Source organism: Maniola hyperantus, chromosome 13 (genome assembly GCF_902806685.2).
Source record: "Maniola hyperantus chromosome 13, iAphHyp1.2, whole genome shotgun sequence".
Lineage (NCBI taxonomy): Eukaryota > Metazoa > Arthropoda > Insecta > Lepidoptera > Nymphalidae > Maniola > Maniola hyperantus.
This window is the reverse complement of record NC_048548.1, coordinates 14,135,639-14,156,271: the sequence shown is the minus strand read 5'-3', so window position 1 is coordinate 14,156,271 and position 20,633 is coordinate 14,135,639. Positions and strand designations below refer to the sequence as shown.

Genomic DNA, 20,633 nt, shown 5'->3' with positions numbered 1-20,633 from the left:
ATTAATAGTTATCTGCATACCAAATTTCAACCCGATCCGTTCAGTAGTTTGAGCTGTGCGTTGATAGATCAGTCAATCAGTCAGTCACCTTTTCCTTTTATATATTTAGATTTTCGAATTAAATTCCGAAAGTCTTTTGAAAACATGTTTTTGATTGGTTGGTGTCTCAAAATGGTTAACACGCTCACTGAGATTTTTGGCTGTGTCACTTGTATGAGATTACGTAACAGAAAGAAAACTATACTGACTTGTTTCCGATGATAGATTATAGTAGGCACCATCCCTGATATTGTATTTATGTTATTTGTATTTTTATAATTATTTATAAAGAAATAAAAATCATCTTAATCAATAAAATACGGTTTTATTTACAAATCTTGTCCATAATTATTAAGTAGTCTTAAAAATCGTACACATAGTCTCATTTTACCGGAAGGGTGCCAACGGGACCCTATTACTAAGCCCCAGCTATCCGTCTCGGTCTGTCTGTCGGCGCGCTGTATCCCATGAACCATAATAGTTGAAATTTTCAGTGTACATTTCTATTATATTGCCGCTATAACAACAAATAATAAAAAACCAAGATGGCGAATATAAAATGGCCAACATGCAAATAAAAAAAAATTAAAACCGGTCAAGTGCGAGTCGTACTTGCACGAAGGGTTCCATACCACCAAGACTAAACTATACACAATTTTCTTTCTCCGACGAGGTGGAAAATGCAGCAGTCCTATTGGTCATACTTTGTATCCTCTTTTTAACTCCTGCAGGTAATGGCTGGGCTTTAAACTATGAGACGAGCTTGCGTTTCTCTTCCATGATAATCTTACTAACTTTTCCAAGAAAAGAAGTTACTATAGCGCTCTCTGTTTTTGTATGGAATTAGGTAGAGAGAGCACTATACCAACTGTGTAGAAGAAGTATAGTACGAGAGTGTTATGCGATGCAGTTCTAGTGAACCATTTTTATCGTTTAGATTATCGTGAGTGATTTCCATTATACATGTATGACCAAACGGCTTTACTGACGTATTTCGTCGACGGCTAGTTTCGAACACATCAGGGTCCCTTTTCACAAACTGAGTCCCTGTGAAAAAGGACCACGATTGGGTTCGAAACTAGTCGGGCTAACGTCGACGAAATACGTGAGTAAAGCCGTTTGGTCATACATGTACAATCTATTTTTGTCTTCCGCAGACTATCATCCCTTGTCTGCATAGGCCTTTACAGCCTCTTATTATAAATGCGAAAGTGTGTTTGTTTGTTGGTTTGTCCTCCAATCACGTCGCAACGGAGTAATGAATCGACGTAATTTTTTGCATGGGTATAGTCAAAGAGCTGGTGACATAGGCTACTTTTTATCCCGGGAAACCAAAGAGCTCCCACGGGATTTTTAGAAACTTAAATCCACGCATGCGAAGTCGCGGGCATCAGCTAGTTATGACTACAAAATAATGATCCCAATCAGCCCCACGCCTGGCTCTTGCAGTAATGCAACACAAGTTTGCCGTCCGTGCCAAAGCATTCGTACAAATTCTTGATTATTTGGTCTGGTGACGGTGCGAAGGTTTGATTTACGTACAGAAACTGTAAAAGAAAAGTTAAATAAGTATTTTTGTCATTATCACCATTCTGCTGCCCTTTGATTTAAATTAAGATGACCCAGCCGCGAAAATTCAAATTTTAGTTAATTTTTCGAAAATAGTAGACTAATCATACATCGAAGGCTTATGGTAATGAGTTTTGCGCGCGTAAAATTTATGCGTCTACATGTTTTTCCATAAAACTTTGGTCAAAAATATTCATTTCATATTTGTGCAAATCTGGGAAAATTCAGAAAATTTTCTTTCAGGGACAAATATCAAGTAAATGAGTATTTTTGACCAGTTTTTATGGAAAAACATGTAGATGCATAAATGTTATGCGCGCAAAACTCATTACCATAAGCCTTCGATGTATGATTAGTCTACTATTTTCGAAAAACTAGAAAGGCACGAAATAGAAAATTGTGGAAGGATCGGAGGGAGGCCTTTGCCCAGACGTGGGACAGCACAGGCTGATTTAGATTTAGATTAGAACTAAAATTTGAATTTTCGCGGCTGGGTCACCTTGATTCTACATAGCATTTTTTTTAGAAATGTAATTTTTGAGCTATCACCATAAAATGTGGGTACAAATTTTAAAAACTAATGCTATATGTAGAACAAAGGTTTTTAAATAAATATCAAAAAACTTGCGCCTACTAGATGGCATTAACAGTCGCTTCAGTATTGAGTGAATGGCCCACAGTCGTGGGAATAAGCCAGTTATAAGATAAGCTCTTAAACTCAACAATAATAATTTTAGAATTATGTCAAGACCTCACATACCAGTTTTTCTTCAGGTTCTAACTTGAGATATTTCTTGACAAACTCCATTATCCAGCCGATGGGTTTCTCTGCATCTACGGCCCATTTCTTTTTCTTCATTATAGGAGCATTACCTGTTGCTTTCAGTAAAATGTCAACTGGAAAAATAAAATGCCCTGTTGTATGAAGAATACTATAAAAGACAATTTTATTTTATTTTATAGACTAGCGCTCGGATGCAATCAGACCTGTTTTTTAATAAAGAATATTTGCCACGTTAAATGACAAATATTCCCCTTTCCTCTCCAACTAAGCGTCAGGCTTGTGCTAGGAGTAGGTACGACAATAGTGCAACGGGCGAGGTTTGAACCGTCGACCTTTCGGTTTTCAGTCCAATCCTTTACCGGTTGAGCTATTGAGGCTCTTGTTAGGTGATTAGCGAATCAGTGTCTAACACTAAATGATAGCCACTGAGGTTGGTTGGTTCTTTCTACAATGCTGCTTTACTAGGTAGCATTAAAATATTTTTTGATAGAAAACCTTCAACGGATTAAAAAATGAGCTTGGTGGCTATCATTCAGTGTTAGACACTGAGTTAGCGAACCACCCCGCTGGTGGCAAGTGATGATGCAAAGATGGAGCGCGATTGCCTAGAAGATAGAAAATAGCAAGAAATGTCCCAGGTATGAAATATATCATATTTCATTCAAAGAGTCTCGTAAGTTAGGATCTTTACTATTAGTGACATTCTTCAAATATTCTTCAGATTTCATCAAAAAAATATTAAATATTTTTTGACATTACATTTTCACATAGGTATAATATTATCTTAGTGTGTGATACATGTGTACAGCAGCCAGCAAGAAATACATCAACCTTTGTTTATTGTGTTACATCAACCTTTTGAGATTTCGGCTTTGTTGTCTCTGTCACTCATACCTATGCGACTTTAGTAGGTAATAGGTATATTTATGGCAACCGATCCTATTTATTGTTCTCACAAATAAGATTAAACCTCTAACTTAGCTCACTTTGGTCTTATGATTTTCCAGTTTTATTAAGCCCTCGTTGTTTTCTCGCTTTGTGGCATCATACTGCAAGTTGGAACACTAAATTGGAACATAAAACACTAAAACAGGACTTGCCGGCGGTAGGGAGGTTGCTGAGTGGTAACTTAACTATGTGGTAACTACTACGTATATAGTCGGGACTGGACTGGACTGCAATCTCACATGATGGTAGGTAAATAAAATGGTGATGCATATTGCAATCTTATGGAAATGAACTTACAATTTAGAATATAATAAATTAGATATGTAGGTACCTTTAACTTTATCCGATTTAACGCTATCACCATTTTCTTTCTGGTCAACTTCTTTTGGAGTGTCTGACTCTGTTTGCGAAATTTCATCCGGTTGCTTCTCATCTCCCATAATTAAGTAAAATTGTTGTTTCAATTATTTTTAGTAAAAAAAATATATTTTGAAAACATAAAAACCATAACCTCGATTTTTTATATACCTACTCTTTATTTTTAACTAGTTTTACGGCTCTGGGTTCTAGCCCTTTTGAGCCTACCTACTCTTTGCCCTTTGGTTTACAGACCAGCAGTCTTTGGTTTTACGGCTCTGGGTTCTGTGGTTCTAACAGTGCTGCCAACAATTTAAAAGAAAAGACCTTGCTTTTTTGAAATGTCGTCAAATCTTATCTAGCGATTAGGCTCAGATTAAGAATGAATGTAGATTTTTAGGTAGCTAGCTTTTAGGAAGGTAGCTTTTCTATACACCTAGCTTGTTAGAGCAAGCTAGGTGTATAGAAAAGCTCTGAAGAGTGATAGAGACGTAAACATAGTATTTTGTCTTTGTCATAGTTTAGCTTTTTTTGTTGGGCACGTTGTAGTTTGTGCCAAAACAAACCTCTGATAGTAATTTATTGCGAATATTCCGAGTTTTTATTTAGTTTTCTGTTTTAAATTTTGTATCGAAGGTGTGTAGAAGCCATTTATGTTGCATTGCTGTGTAAAAGTTGTAGCGAACGCAAATTATTGTAGGGGGTTTGATATATGCGAACATAACATAATATTGTATGCGGACGCATGGTTAGCCAGCCAGTCGGCATAGGTTCGCTTCGTAGTGCACTTGGTACGTACCTATTGAAGCATTTAACGATATACGGAGTATTATTCGGTTACCAACCCGCGCACATCCTAAAAAATTGTGAAACATAACCTTTCATACGTAAGTATATTATTTCTTTTGTTGTTTTGTCCCTTTCGGGTACATCATATATGTACGCGTTTGACATTTGACAATTAGTCTCCTTATTCCACCTTTTTCTTAGTCTGAGATTTCCGTAGTGAGTAACTGATTATGTTATATACTCTTTGCTCTTTGATATTATTCATATATTATTATTAATGTGTTATTAATTTAGGCCTTAAAAGACTGTTTGTTATCCAGGGCCGTAAAATAATTTAAAAAAATTATTCATTTCATTCATAGATTATCTAGGTACTATATTTTGTTTCATATTTTCTGAATTTATTGATGAATTGTAAAGGACTTGCGTTTTTGGCGGGAAACGCGAAGTGCGCTTTTTAATTGAAAATTGTTAAAAATATAGTTTTTGAGTGTAAATAGTACATTATTTTGTAAATAGTTTTCGTTAAACTGTGGTACAATGCCGTCAGATAGTGACGGCTGTGATTTGGAACCAGCAGCGGGCAAAAAGAGGAAGAAAATGCAAAAGGAGAAACCCTCTGAAAGTGATGGTGCAAAATACAAACCATTTATAAAACCAGGGTATCGCCGGGCGTACGGCGATACTAGTACCAATTCAGAATTCCCTGTATACGTAGAAAGCACAGAAGATATCAAACTAGGAAACAAAAACCCCCTAGTGGTATCCAAATATTTAAACAAGTAAAAGGTGTAAGTGAAAGTAGGCGCATAAACGCTACTAAAATTATGCTTGTCTTCAAACAAGCGACAGCGGCTAATGACTTTTTGAAGCACGAGTGCCTTTCAGTTTATAAACTTCGAGCGTTCATCCCGGCGTCCTCTGTGGAAAGGGTAGGGGTGGTTAGGTTTATTCCAAAAGAATCTAGCAATCAGGAACTATTCAATAAACTCTCCTCGGAAAGTGAAGTAATAGGTGTAAAGAGATTTTTGAAAAAAGTGGGAGAGGAGCTAATTCCTCTCTCCACTATCAGTGTAATTTTCAGCGGTACTAGTCTACCGCAGTATATTTATTTGGACAACTGGAGATACAAAGTTTTCACTTATGTTCCTCCTTTGATGCAATGTTTTAAATGTATGAAATTTAACCATTATGGGAAAATTTGTAAAAATCAGCAAATATGCTCACGGTGCGCTGGTGAGCACCATTACAAGGACTGCACGACGGACACACTGAAGTGCAGCAATTGTGGGGGTGCGCATCTTGCAATATCAAAAACGTGTCCTGTAAAGGCAGCGAGAATGGAGAGGAACAAAAAAGAAACCTACTCAAAAGTAGTTCAAATAAGTAGTGCGAGTTTCCCTCCACTCCCAAAGCCTCAGAGCCCTCAGACATATGAAAAAAACCAAACTACATACTCACAGCCTAAGCAAACTACACAGACAAAGACAGAAATTTCACACAATGATATTGTAAATAACTCTAAGCTTTTAGGAGCCATAGTAAACACTTTGGTTACAATAGGGAACTCTAATAATATTAAGACTACTAATCAAATCAAAGAAACATTTTTAGAACATTTAAGTAAAATATAATGGATTCTCACCTAACTATTGTGCAGCATAATATCCAAAGTATTAACAATAAGAAACCCTTGGTTAAAACATTTTTGGAACAACATAATATTGATATTTTGCTATTAAATGAGACCTGGCAAAAAAATACAAGTAATCCTATTAGATTTTCAGGATATAATTTTGTAGGAAAAAATGCAAATAATGAACATGGTGGAGTAGGCATTTTATTAAAAAATACATTAAAATATAAAATATTGCCAACACAATTTTATCAAGATGTCCAGTCCATAGCAATTTCTCTAGAAACTAATATAGGTTCCGTGTCGATTCTATGTGTTATTGTCCACCTAAAAATAAAAATAACAATTATTGTAGAATTAATAAACTTAAAAATATTATTGCTAGCTTACCAAAACCTTGTATAGTCTCAGGAGATTTTAACGCGCATCATATTGCTTTTGGGTGCAATTGTACAAATTCAAGAGGCAAACATTGTTTGAAATTTTTGATGAACATGACCTATGCCTGTTAAACACAGGTGTATCTACTACAGTACAAAGACCTAATGCAAATAGCTCTGCTATTGATGTGACAGGGGTGAGTCCCGTATTAGCACCTCTATGTGAATGGTCAGTAGGTGACGATCCTTTGGGTAGTTACCACTATCCAACTTTTACAAAATTAAGCCTAGTTCCATCTAAATATTCTGTCAATGACAAAGTAGAGAAATTTCTATTTCATAAAGCAGATTGGACCAAATATTATGCAAAATCAGAGGAGTACTTTAAAGGTATATCTTTTGATGAAATAGATCCTTCACAGTCGTATGATAAGTTCTGTGAAGTTTTAAATACTCTTAGAAAAGAATTCGTTCCTTATGTAAAAATTGAAGGTCCTAGACTTTTTAAAACTCCTGCTCCTTGGTGGGATGAAAACTGTGAAGTTGCTGTTAAAAATTCGAGAGAAGCTTTACAGTTATATAAAAGAAATGGGTTGATGGAAAATTACATTAATTATAAACAATTGGATGCACAAAAAAAATTAATAATTAAGGATGCTAAGAAAAATAGTTGGTACAAGTTATGTTCAACATTCAATAGATATACTCCTATTACTCGAGTATGGAATTATATGAAAATGTTTAAACGTATTAAAAACCCACCACAGCATAAAAATGATGTATGGATTCCCGATTTTATTTCAAAATTTAAACATGATAACAATAACACAACGTTAAATACCTCTGTTTTCGAATTTAATAATGATTCTGACAAGCATATGTTACTTTTAAAGCCTTTCACTTTTGCAGAATTTAATATAGCACTTAAATCAAGAAAAAACTCTACACCCGGCTTAGATAACATTCCATATATAATGATTAAAAAATTGCATAAATTAGGTCAATTAGCTTTACTTGATATATTTAATAGGCTATGGGATAATCAATGTGTTCCAGAGAGTTGGAAGATCCAATGTATAGTACCGATTTTAAAACCTGATAAATCTTCATCTGATTGTAATTCATACAGACCAATATCACTAACATCATGCATAGGAAAATTATTTGAACAAATGCTGAAACTGAGATTAGATTATTTTACAGAAAAAAATAAATTATTACCAACATTCCAATACGGTTTCCGAAAAGGAAGAAGTGCTAATGAGAGTTGACATCATTTGTATCGGATTTAAGAAGCTGTAAGTTATCAAAAGATGCTGCAGTATGTGTATTTTTGGATATAGAAGGTGCTTATGACAATGTTGATTTAAACCAGATTATTACTTCTCTTCATGAAATTGGCATTCCTGGAAAAATGTTAAAATGGCTATCAAATTTTTTAAATAACAGAAAGTTTTATGTTAAGTATAATAATATACTTCATGGACCTAACTCAACAAGTAAAGGCCTTATGCAAGGTGCATCATTATCTCCAATTTTATACAATTTATATACCTCTCAAATTGAGAAATATGTAACAACAAAGGATGTAAAAATTTTACAATTTGCAGATGACTTGTTATTATATAGTGTAAATAAAAATGTAGAAATAGCTGTAAATAATGTTAATTCAGCATTGACTCAGGTGCAAAATTATTACCAAAACACTTTAAAATTAAGTATTAATACCTCTAAAAGTTCATGCATGGTATTTGGTGGACCAGTAGATGTAAACATTAAATATAATAACTTAGATGTTCCAATTGTAAGAAATAAGAAGTTCTTAGGAGTAATTTTTGATACAAAACTAAAATTCGATGCTCACATTAACTACATTTGTAAAAATGCATTAAAAAGCATTAATCTTATTAGATGTTTAGCTGGTACATTTTGGGGTTCAGATCCCAAAGTTTGACTTTGTTGTACAATAGTATGGTTAGAAGTCATTTTGATTATAGTTGTCTTGCGTATATGCAAACTAATCCATCGTTGTTGAAAAAATTGGATGTCATTCAAAATATAGGTTTGAGAATAATAAGTGGAGCAATGCGGTCTACACCTATTAATTCAATGGAAGTAGAAACATGTATCCCTCCTTTGCCGGTGAGACGTGTTTATTTGGCTGAAAAGTTTTGTTTGAAGCAACTATTCGCTAACTCTAACTTGGTAAACAAATTATTACTTCCACAGGATTTATTAAAAGTTACTGAAGCATCAATTGAAACTCTACAACCTACAGCGGAAGCACTTCTTTCCGGTAAAGGACCTACTATGTCAATGATTATGACTTATATGCATAGTATTGCTAGTAAGATAAATGTGAATGACGTTTGGCCTATGTATGATTGCCACTATGATGTAATAAACCTCGAAAATAGAATACACATCACTGATATTAAATCCAATTTAGACTTCCTATTGTTCATTGAAGAAAATTGTAAAAATCATTATAGGATATATTCGGATGGTTCTAAAAATGAGAACTTTGTAAGTTCTGCTTTTTATGATTCACAGTTAAAAAAATGTAGATCATATAAATTAAACTCTGACTGCAGTGTGTTTACTGCTGAATGCGTTGCCCTGTTCAAGGCATTGGAATATATCAAAGAAGAATTAATGTTTAAAATGAATAACTATGTTTTAATAACAGACTCGAAAAGTGTTCTTTTAGCTATAAATAATTTTAATTTTAGTAATTATAAATTAGTTTATATTATTTTCCAAATTAAAAATGTACTACTTAATTTAAAACAAAGGGGAATTAATATAGAATTTGTTTGGGTACCCTCCCACAGAGGCATAACAGGAAATGAAGTGGTTGATTCTGCTACAAGAAGAAGTAATTTTATGAAGACTGTTCAAGTAGCATCAAAGTGCCATTTACGGATTTATGCAATACAATTAAAATAAGACAAAAGAAATTGTGGAGTGAAGTGTGGGATGTGACTAATAAAAATAAAGGAAAATGGTATGCGGAAATTCAAAAGGAAATACCAATACAACCATGGTATTTCAAAACAAAGTGTGAATCTAGAAAATTTACATCATTAATGAATAGACTGAGATTTGGTCACTGTCTGGTGCCAACACACCTGAATAAAATAAAAATACTAAACAGTAAAAAATGTAACTATTGTGAATATGAGGAGGCTGATGTTAATCATATGATACTCAAATGTCCAGCTTTTGGCATACAAAGACTTATATTAGCCAGTGATCTAAACACTATAAATATGGAACAAAAACAAAAAATTGATTTTCCCCGCCATGTAAAGGACTTGTTGTGTAAAACGTCATATTTTAAGTCTATTTTTAATTATATAAGTAATACTATAAATAAAGTGTAAAAACGTTAGACTAATTAGTTATAAGCAATTTTGTATTTTTAGAATAATATTTAGTTATAAGCAATTTTGTATTTTAGAATTTGTAAATTTTTGAAAGGCCTTAAAGGAGTGTTATCCAGGGCCGTAAAATAAATTAAAAAAAAAAAAAAAAAAAAAATTCATATTTTCTGGTCGGTGTTTCATTGTTTCATTCCTTTTATTTCTGGTCGGTGGTTTCATTTGCAAATTGCTTGTTTGCTTGATCGGACGCCTCAGGCCCACGGAGAACGGATGCGAATTCCTGGTTGTGTTGTGTGCAAGCAAGGCTGCAAGTTTCATTATTCCTTATACTCCAAAGAGTTGAAGCAACAAGGAGAAAAGCAATTATTGTTTCTTGAAATAGGTACGTGAAGTGAAAAGTTTCCTGGTACCTTGTATGGTTTGATTTTTGTTAAAATTTAAACTAGTTGTGGTTTTGTTTTGTGGTAAAATTATCTAATTAACCTTAACCTACATCCTACATCCTGCATAAATAACATAGTTTTAGTGGTTTTATTGATAAGAATAAGTGAACAAGTTTTACCGTATTGTTTACGAATTAAAACAGACATGTAGAGACCAGTATCGACTTGTTTGTGTAGACTTCAACTTCACTTCACCTTTCCATATTATTGTGTTGTAATAACAAAATTCAAAAGAAACTTTATTTGATACTAGATGATGCCCGCGACTTCGTCCACGTGGATTTAGGTTTTTAAAAATCCCTTGGGAACTCTTTGATTTTCCGGGATAAAAAGTAGCCTATGTCCTTCCCCGGAATGCAAGATATATCTGTACCAAATTTTTACAAAATCGGTCGGCCCATCCGGCCGTGAAAGGCCGTGCAGACAGACAGACACACACACTTTCGCATTTATAATATTAGTATGGATTCGTTGTCCCCAAGCGCCATACAAAATACCATTCTTTTTGGTTTGTACCTAAAAATTGTATGGATTCAAAGTTCCAAGTGCATACAAATATTTTTGAATGTGACTAAAATCTGTAATTCTTGCAGAACGATGAGCAACCAGGGTTGGTACTCCATGAACGATGTGCTCAAGGACCTGCGGAAGGCTACGGGGCTGCGGGGGCGTGTGCACAACTTAGATGAGGGATCCTTCCTGGTGGGGAATCAGCCACCGCCCCAGCCGGTCAATGAACCTGATGAAGGTTAGTTTTAGAGTTTCATCTAAACATAAAAGGAAAAGGTGACTGACTGACTGACTGATCTATCAACATACAGCTCAAACTACTGGACGGATTAAGCTGAAATTTTGCATGCAGATAGCTATTATGTCATAGACATCCGCTAAGAAAGGATTTTTGAAAATTCAACTCTTTAAAGGGGTAAAATAGGTTTTTGAAGTTTGTGTTCCGTGCGGACGAAGTCGCGGGAATAGGCAAGTTTGAAGAATATAAAAGGAAAAGGTGACTGACTGACTGACTGACTGATCTATAAACGCACAGCTCAAACTACTGTACGGATTGGGCTGAAATTTGGCATGCAGATAGCTATTATGACGCATCTGCTAAAAACAATTTTTTGAAAATTTGAAATTTGTGAAGTCCACGCGGACGAAGTCGCGGGCATAAGCTAGGTCTCATATATAAGCGGTAGGTATAACATGAAAGTGATGATTTGACACCTTTCCTAATATGCATTCTGATCATTTTCATGCTAATATAAAAAAATGTTGAGTTGATAAATTTTTATTATTATAATGAACAATGATCTTGTAATATCAGATGACCCAAATTGTGCAATGCGGTAAGTATGCACATGAAGCAGTTTTCTCTGACTCGCGCACTGAGGGTTCCGTATTACAATCGTATTTAATCATCTTTTTTTTTTTTTTTTTTTTTTAATACAATAAAACTTAAAGCTAGCCTTATCTAATTACTATATAAATCATGACCGCGTGGAATGGTGCCAAGAATACTGGCTGCATTTCCGCGCTGGACAGCCAGGCTGATCCGCTGCGCAAAAAATGAGCCAGCCCTTCTGTCACCAGTTGAGGCTATTATACGCGGTGAAATGTCTCGTAAAAAATCATCATTTTGCATGATAAATCAAAAACTGTTATGCCTAATAATTTGTTCTTAACCACATTTTAATTTTTTTTTTGTGCTTGTGATTTAACCACAAATTCAGTTTTTAGTTTTTTCCCCTCATGTCTGATATAAGACTTACCTACCTGCCAAATTTTATGATTCTAGGTCAACAGGAAGTACCGTATAGGTTTCTTGACAGACAGACAGACAACAAAGTGATCCTATAAATAAGGGTTCCGTTTTTCCTTTTGAGGTACGGAACTCTAACAAGCGATAATAGCCCAGTGACTAACACTGGAATTCATAGCGAGATAGGGGAACCATTCAGATGACATGACGTGTCATAATAAAAAATAAAAAAAAGAATATTAGCCATGACCCTTGACTAACATTCCCTTTTCCTCACCAATTAGGCGTGAAGCTTGTGCTAGGAGTAGGTACGACGATTAGTGCAACCGGGTGAGGTTTGAACCGGCGACCTTTCGAAATTCAGTCCGCACCTTTAACCGTTGAGCTACTGAGGCTATAGATTACAATCCTAGTGCGAAATTGGGGCTGATTCCCTTGTACACAATCTCTAAACTAAACTAAATTAACAGGTCTAAATCTAGTGCTATCCTTTTCTGCAGACAAAATTATGAAAGGGATAGCAATAGATTTAGACGTGCCATTTTAGTTTAGTTTAGAGATTGTGTACAACGGAATCAGCCACATTGTTGGTTCTGTGTGAACGAAAAGTTAAATATATAATATATGAAGTACTAGCTTATGCTCGCGACTGACGATACAGGCATAAACAGGCAATATGTCGAAAAAATACGACTGTAGTACGGAACACTCGGTGCGCGAGCCTGACTCGCACTTGGCCGGTTTTATTAAGATAGAGCGACTTCCCTAAAGCCAATAAATGTAAGAAGTAATTTAAAAGGGTTCAAAAAACCTCCCCGACTGTAGTTTTCACGGCATCTTTTTCAGCCCACACATTTAGGCGCATAAATCCGCCATTTTGATTTTTCAAAGAATTTTTCAAAAAAATCCCATCTCTTTGATTTTCCGGGATAAAAAGTAGCCTATGTCACTCCCCAGGCCTTTGTCTATACCCATACAAAAAATCACGTCAATCGGTTGCACCGTTGCGACGTGATTGAAGGACAAACCAACAAACAAACACACTTTCGCATTTATAATAAGGGTACTGATGATGCGCAGACGCAGAGCTGCAGATGTTTCATCTTGGCGGGAGCAGACGGCCGAGCGCTCGTGAGTTCATCGGCAAGCCCGACCTGCCCGGCATCACGCAAATGCTGAGGATGGTAAGCGTTCTTGATGTACTCTAACGCCCGTAGCACACCTCCGCTGCGAAACACGAGTAGCGAAACCGCCCGATGAATTCCGCTGCGAACAAGTGTAATTTGACTAGCGGAACAAGGCGTCGGAACGTCACGCGAATCAGTTTGGGTTTAGGCAATCGGAGCGAAATGTTGTCTGGATGACTTAATAAAAATAGAGAATAGGTCTATTTCTGACCTCTTGAATTAACTTTATAGTTTCGCTTTTTATGTTTGTTGACTTCCACAAACACGTGCGAAAACAACGCGGCACCGCAACAAAATGGCTGCCGGAGGGCGGAAGGGTGGCTGGCGTCGGAATAAATTGACGAAAACACACGTGGCAACTGGCAAGAGATAGAATTATAGTCAAATCTATGCAAGAACAGGCAGTTTCGCTAGTGTTCCGCTGGTCCTAGATACGGACAAGTCATGGCGAAATTGCTACGGTTCAGCTTTTATGGTTTCGCAGCGGTGTGTTCCGGGCGTATAGCTCTGTACAGACGAGGGGCAGTCCTGGGGTACTTTTTAGGGTTCCGTACCTCAAAAGGAAAAATGGAACCCTTGTAGGATCACTTTGTTGTCTGTCTGTCTGTCAAGAAACCTACAGGGTACTTCTCGTTGACCTAGAATCATGAAATTTGGCAGGTAGGTAGGTCTTATAGCAGACATTCGGGGAAAAATCTGAAAATTGTGAATTTGTGGTTACATAACACAAAAAAAAATTGTGGTCATGAACTAATAATTAGTATTTTAAAAAGTAAGGTAAAAAGACCCTAGGAATAGTTCTCGGCGGAAATTTTATACACACTTCGGGGACTATCTACACATCCGCGGACAAAAGTCCCTCGTCTGTGCAAGCCCTGTATATTACTAGCTTTACTTTTTAGCTAACTAAACTACTATGAATTTATTGGTATCCCTTTCATAATACTCCCTGCGGAAAAGGATAGCAATAGATTTATAGTTGTCAATTTAGTTAAGAGATTGTGTACAACAGAATATATTCATGTTTTTTAGGGTTCCGTACCACAAAAGGAAAAACGGAACCCTTATAGCATCACTTTGTTGTCTGTCTGTCTGTCTGTCTGTCAAGAAACCTACAGGGTACTTCCCGTTGACCTAGAATCATGAAATTTGGCAGGAAGGTGGGTCTTATAGCAGACACTCGGGGAAAAATCTGAAAAATGTGAATTTGTGGTTACATCACACAAAAAAATTAAATTGTGGTCATGAACTAATAATTAGTATTTTTAATTTTCGAAGTAACATAACTATATCAAGTGGGGGTATCATATGAAAGGTCTTCACCTGTACATTCTAAAACAGATTTTTATTTATTTTTATGCATCATAGTTTTTGAATTATCGTGCAAAATGTCGAAAAAAAAACCCCTCCCTCTAGTAGGGAACCCTCGTTGCGCGAGCCTGCCTCGCACTTGGCCGGTTTTTTAGTAATAATATAATGGTACTATTATTTTGAATTGTTTTAGGTCGACGATTTAACCGAAGAAGAGCCAAAAACACCCCCCAAAAAAATTAAGAGCCCTACTACATCTGTATTAAGCATAAGCAAACTTAATCCTAACGTTAACGAATTTATCCCCAAGTCAAGTGCTGTTAGTAATAAGACTACCCAAGATAAGACTGATGATATCATATGTGATAGCTTTAATTTAGGTCCTATTGACAAGAACAAGCTGACTGAAGAACAAATAAAAAAAATCAAACAGAATTTGATCACTAAAATATCTGTCACATCGAAAGAAACCTGTGTAAAGGTTAAACGAGAACGAAATTTGGCGATAGCGTCTCTCGTCAAACTGTACTGTGTGCCGCAACCTACAGACGAAGAGAAACCTAAGTTACTGGTCCCCGCGTACTTTGAAAAATCGAATCTCGCAGAAAAAAAAACCACAGAAAAAGTTGGCACTGAAAAATCGATTGATGCGCAAAATCCCACAGAAGATTCTCCAAACAAAGGTCCAAAAGCGGAACTCTCCGCGGAAAAGGTTGAAGCTATGAGAGAAGCACCCGATCCATCCATAGCAGAATCGGTCGATAAAGTGCAAAAATGGTTGCACGATTCCGAAAACGCTGGATCTACTACTAAAAATCCGAAAAACAACATCATCAAAAACGAAAATGTCGTTGTTTCTAAGATAAACGGGCAAAAGGAACCGTCTATTGCAAAAAAAGCTCCGTACATCGGCGCAGTGACATTCAAGAGGAAAGCTTCCAGCAAACCGATATCACCTACTTCCACGGACTCTAACGAATGCGTGAAAACTTCAAAACCTAGGGCGTACAAGCCGACCAAATACGCTGAAGAATTGCGTAAAACATATATGGAAAAGAAAAAACTGAACGAAGCCAAGCAACAGGCCATGATGGACCCATGGACGAAAGTGGAAGCAGAATTGCGGGCCAAAGACCAAGAAATGTTGAATAAAAAAGCGGAGTTGAATGTCCAACCTGAAGTTTCAATGGAGTAATGTTTGAAGTGAAAACTTTTAGTACCGTTGTATAGAAGTAGGCGTTACTTTGCGGAAGTCCCTGATATACAAGGAACCAAAAGTTTAAATAGGGTCATGGACTGTAGTAATAAAATGACGACATTTTTTGTATACCGGTAGTTTATGGGGCTAGAATTCATTATTTAAGAGAATAAATTTAAAAAAGCATGATTTTTATTCATTTTTAAAATAATTAACTAACGTCACGCTGTACGGAAAGCGATTAATGACGTCACATAGCGTAAACGACTAAAATTTTTAGTCTATTTTTAACAGACTTCAAAAAAAGGAGGAGGTTCTCAATTCGTCGGAATCTTTTTTTTTTACTTCAAAGTTGGTCCCATTTAAATTTGGTGAAGATCTGATGAACATCTTCGAAGATAGATAATAGAACTCCTCAACGGATAAGAGTAAATTGCTCGCGATTAGTGTAATAGCTTAGTAAACAGTAGATTTTTAACCAGGCATAGCATATTTTAAAACCATGTGGCCACTAAAAATTGTGAAATAATTTTTTTTTACAAAAAAAATAAAAACCGACTTCGATACACTGACACTAAAAATTGAAAAATAATTTAATTTATTACCGAATATATATTATACATGAGTTAATATAGTTCCATAATAATATTTTTTGGGGTCGGTGCCAATGAGGTGCCATTGTAAAGTCTCATAAAAATATGAAGTCTAGACGATTCACGCAGCTAAAGCTAATTGATACCGGCATGTTTTTACAAAAAACATTTTATGTTAAAAAATTGAAAAAATTGTCGTTTACGGACTGTGACGTCATTATTCGCCTTCCGTAAAGCGTGACGTTCATGGTAAAAACAAATAAAAATCATGATTTATTTTTAAATTATTCTCTTTAATAAATAATTATAGGTCCATAAACTACCGGTATACATTTGGGCATTTCTTTGTCATGACGCAGAATTATGTCTAAGGATGTTATCAATGCGAAAGTGTGTTTGTTTGTTGGTTTGTCCTTCAATTACGCCTTAACGGTGCAACGGATTGACGTGATTTTTTGCATGGGTATAGATAAAGACCTGCAGAGTGACATGGGCTTACTTTTTATCCCGGAAAAGCAAAGTTCTCACGGGATTTTTAAAAAACCTAATTCCACGCGGACGAATTCGCGGGCAAATCTTACAAATCCAACAACCGATAATCAAAAGGTGTAATTTATTACCTGTTTTGAATAAATTATTTGATTTATTTGGATGCTTCGGTGTCGGAGCGAAACATTGCGTCAAGTATGTTTTGGCCTTTGGGGGATTTGTCTGCTGCTACGTGGTGGTGGTGCTATTGCTTGCTTGGTGGCTGGCTTTTCCTGCATGTTTAGCAGTAAGAGGGCGGGCGGTGCACGATACAGATGTGTCTACTTCAGCGGATTATAGCAAATTAAGCTGTTGGTTCCTTGTTCTTTAGTACCGTTGAGATTTTAAAATGGAGGAAAAGACAAAGCGACACTAAAGAGGGACAAACATATTATTATAAACACATTTTTGTCTGCGAGAGAATGAGATAGAACACATAATACATGTTTCCTATTATTTCATACTTTAGTTACCAGCATTTTGTGACATTTGTGGATACTGAAAACTTGGTGTCTGTATATCAGTAATGTAATATGTGTGGAAATAATTTTGAGACTTGGTATAGTGCGTACATTTTAAGATCTCACTCGCCATTTTCACTCTGTGTGTCAACTGTCATGTCAAAATTACGATTTTAGTCTTCATTCGTAGATAGAGTAATAAAGGTAGATACAGGAACGTTTACTTTCTCATTCACACTAAAAAGAGAGCACAGATAAAGTTACTAATGTGATAAACAGAGGGTTATTCCCGTTGAGTCACACCCCCGTGTGTAACACTGTTCCTCAAAGACGTAGCTAACCTATTTTTTGTCCCTTATCGTTTAACTGGTTTTTTTCAAGAATACATACAAGGAATGCAACTTTAGTTGCAAAACAAACTTTGGGAATTCGTGGCGTAATTGTATTTCTCATTAGTTATTTACTTGTTTTCACATAAAAAACGTTTAATACAAATACTGTTGATCGGTTAATACAAATATTGACTACTAAACAATGGCAATAGTTGTCGTGTTATTCATCGTTACGTCGCGGTTACACAGTACTTCAATCTACCTTTATTACTCTATCTACGTCTTTATTATAAAGGTGAACGGTGAACCGTACTTTTGACATGACAGTTGAAACATAGAGTTAAAATGGCGAGTGAGATCTCACAGTATAAGAATAAGTAAACCCTACAATTAATATCTTAGCTGATACTCTGCGTTCATCTCATTCTCTCGAAGTATAGTTTTCTAAAGGTATCATATCAACCCTGTATCAACTGTAACAATGGGGCCGATTCTCTAGTACACAATCTCTAAACTAAACTAAATTAACAGGTCTAAATCTAGTGCTTTCCTTTTCCGCAAGCAACATTATGAAAGGGATAGCAATAGATTTAGACGTGATATTTTAGTTTAGTTTAGAGATTGTGTACAAAGGAATTAGCCACATTGTTTATTTAAATGATTTATACTTGCTTTTTAATTAAGTAGGTACTTAACATAAAAAATTTAAGGGTGCCAATGAGAAGGAAAGATTAATTTATAAATTAAATTACTATAGTTTTATAAATTTTAATATAATTATAAGTGTAACTTTTTATCTTTCTGAGCCACAATAGGCCTTTGTTTCAATAATAGTACGACTCCACTGTCGGCGTTCGGCAAATGATTCGAGTTCCGGCTACGAAGGTGGGTCTACGCTAGGCGAACAGAGCACGAGCCGAACACAATTCGTCTAGTGTGGACCGACAAGCCTCGAATGAACGCGCTGCGAGCATTTTGTTCGTGCTCGGCTGCGTTCCGCCTGTTGTTAGTTTTTTGACGAACACAAAGGGATTTGCTTCGCGCTCGCAATGCGCTCGTGGACGTGTTTAATGACTGCACTGATAATCAGTAATATCGTCCATATTCGCCAAGAGCCGCGAGCTCACTGTCCTCGAACGTAGTAACGTTCAAGGACAGTGATCGTTGTAGGTTCGTTGTACGTCCACACTTGACGCCGCGAACAACGAAGCCGAGAACGGCTCCGCTTATGCTTCGCTCGTGCTCGGTTCGTCTAGCGTAGACCCACCTCGATAGTTCGGCATTCGGCGAATCAACTGGCTACACTATTCGGGATACCGCGAATGTTTTGTGTTTGGCGAAAGTTTAAATAAGTTTGGCGAATTGGCATTCTGTGACAGCGAATAGTCCTCCAGCGAATAGATAGAATAGTGTGGTGTATAAGATGATATATTCCGGAAAAACCTAAGCCTCAATAGTTCAACGGTTACAGGAGCGACTGAAATCCGAAAGGTCGGCAATTCAAACCCAACCAGTTGCACTATTGTCGTACCTACTCACTTTTTTCGTGAGGAAAATCCATTATGGATACCACCGACCACGAAAACAAAACCTAACGAAGTTCCATCCCACCGCCTGGCGACGAAGCACACACTGGAAACTCCTCGTTCCTCCGCCAGCTGGTGTCCGCCGCTGCAGATCCACTACTGGGACACCAGTCACTACGTGCCCGTGCACCAAACACCGTTACATGCATGCCGGAATCACAGCACGACAAACAACTCGAGTATCACCCCGTGTCCATCATCCACAGGTCCTGTTGAGGCCCAGAGCTCGTGGTGAGGGCAATTCACCTTCATCGCATATCCTTCGTAACAAACCGGCCCGCTTCGACGTGGCACAAGCACACCGATTTGCCTGTCACATACCTGGACAGTCCTCATGTTCCGGGGGTATGAGCCTTCAAACCCTTGGGGCTATGCCCCATGGATGCGTCCACTGCGCCCTCTGCTTAGACTCAGACAGACACCCCCTCCTGCCAGGTCAATTAGCCATGGCTAACAATGTCCCATGAGGAGAGATTGTTAACCATGTTACCAGGGAACACCAGCCCAAGCGCTGCTCTTCCTCCCCAGACGTATCCGGAAGGGACTCGTAACACTCAGGCACACTGGGAGGTTACCTGGCTGATACCCCGTCGTACCTACTCCTGGCACAAGCTACGCTTAGTTGGAGGGGAAAGGGGAATGTTAGACATGATTAACATGGCTAAGATTCTTAATAATAAAAAACAGATTCCCGAAGCTTACATTCGTGTTACCGCGCATGTGCGGAGCGTTACGATTGACGCCGGCCACGACAACTAGTCAAATCAGTAACTTTTTATCAAACGTCAAAACACGCACTTAGTATGCGATATTCTATGAAGTGCTGGAATGTGACGTCACATCTTAATGGCGTACTTTTTTAGTAATCGATAATTTAAAAGGGTTATTACACTTTAAACTGACAAAGGACGTGGATTTTACGTATTTTGGAAGACCCTCTATTTAATAATCACTGAGAAATAATTTATATTTGGTGTAGTCAAATATCCAATTCGCGATATCACGAATCGTCGAACGCCGATAGTGGAGACGAACCATAATTAAGTGATTTGTGAAATGGTGATAATAAAACTACATAATACCCAACTGAGTTCATTGTGAGCTTCTTCTCAAATCAAGGCTTGTTTGGAACCCTTGTAATTAATTATTATTATAAGTCGTAGTTTTAAGTTAGCGTAATTTAGGTACTTTGCGGTTGTTCTTTTCATTATTCATCAATATGAATAATTAGTAAGGAGTAAATAAATGCAGTACCGTACATTGCTGGAGCGAGTCGAATCTAGGTATGTTCTTATATATCATTTAGGTACAGTCCGCGACAGATTGAGATGGCTACCGGGGTATGAG

At 36.8% G+C, this 20,633-nt stretch overlaps 2 protein-coding genes across 3 annotated transcripts; one reads left to right on the top strand and one right to left on the bottom strand.

Annotated features, from left to right (window-relative positions):
* Nucleotides 1–344: 344 nt before the first annotated feature.
* Nucleotides 345–3,892, bottom strand: Atg12 (Autophagy-related 12). Its single transcript, XM_034974716.2, has 3 exons — nt 3,672–3,892; nt 2,369–2,505; nt 345–1,586 (listed from the first exon to the last, which is right to left on the bottom strand). The coding sequence occupies exons 1-3, from the start codon at nt 3,778–3,780 to the stop codon at nt 1,464–1,466; spliced, it is 369 nt and encodes a 122-aa protein (XP_034830607.1). The 5' UTR covers nt 3,781–3,892; the 3' UTR covers nt 345–1,463.
* Nucleotides 3,893–4,309: 417 nt separating this feature from the next.
* On the top strand, nt 4,310–20,192 carry LOC117987912 (uncharacterized). 2 transcript variants are annotated; one of them, XM_069502578.1, is made up of 5 exons: nt 4,310–4,584; nt 10,144–10,270; nt 10,925–11,079; nt 13,171–13,274; nt 14,782–20,192. In XM_069502578.1, exons 3-5 carry the CDS (start codon nt 10,929–10,931, stop codon nt 15,781–15,783), a joined length of 1,257 nt encoding a protein of 418 aa, XP_069358679.1. In that variant the 5' UTR covers nt 4,310–4,584; nt 10,144–10,270; nt 10,925–10,928; the 3' UTR covers nt 15,784–20,192. The 2 variants fall into 2 exon arrangements, with proteins under 2 accessions (XP_069358679.1, XP_069358678.1); XM_069502577.1 differs by lacking the exon at nt 4,310–4,584 and having other exon boundaries at nt 10,066–10,270.
* The last annotated feature ends 441 nt before the right edge of the window (nt 20,193–20,633 follow it).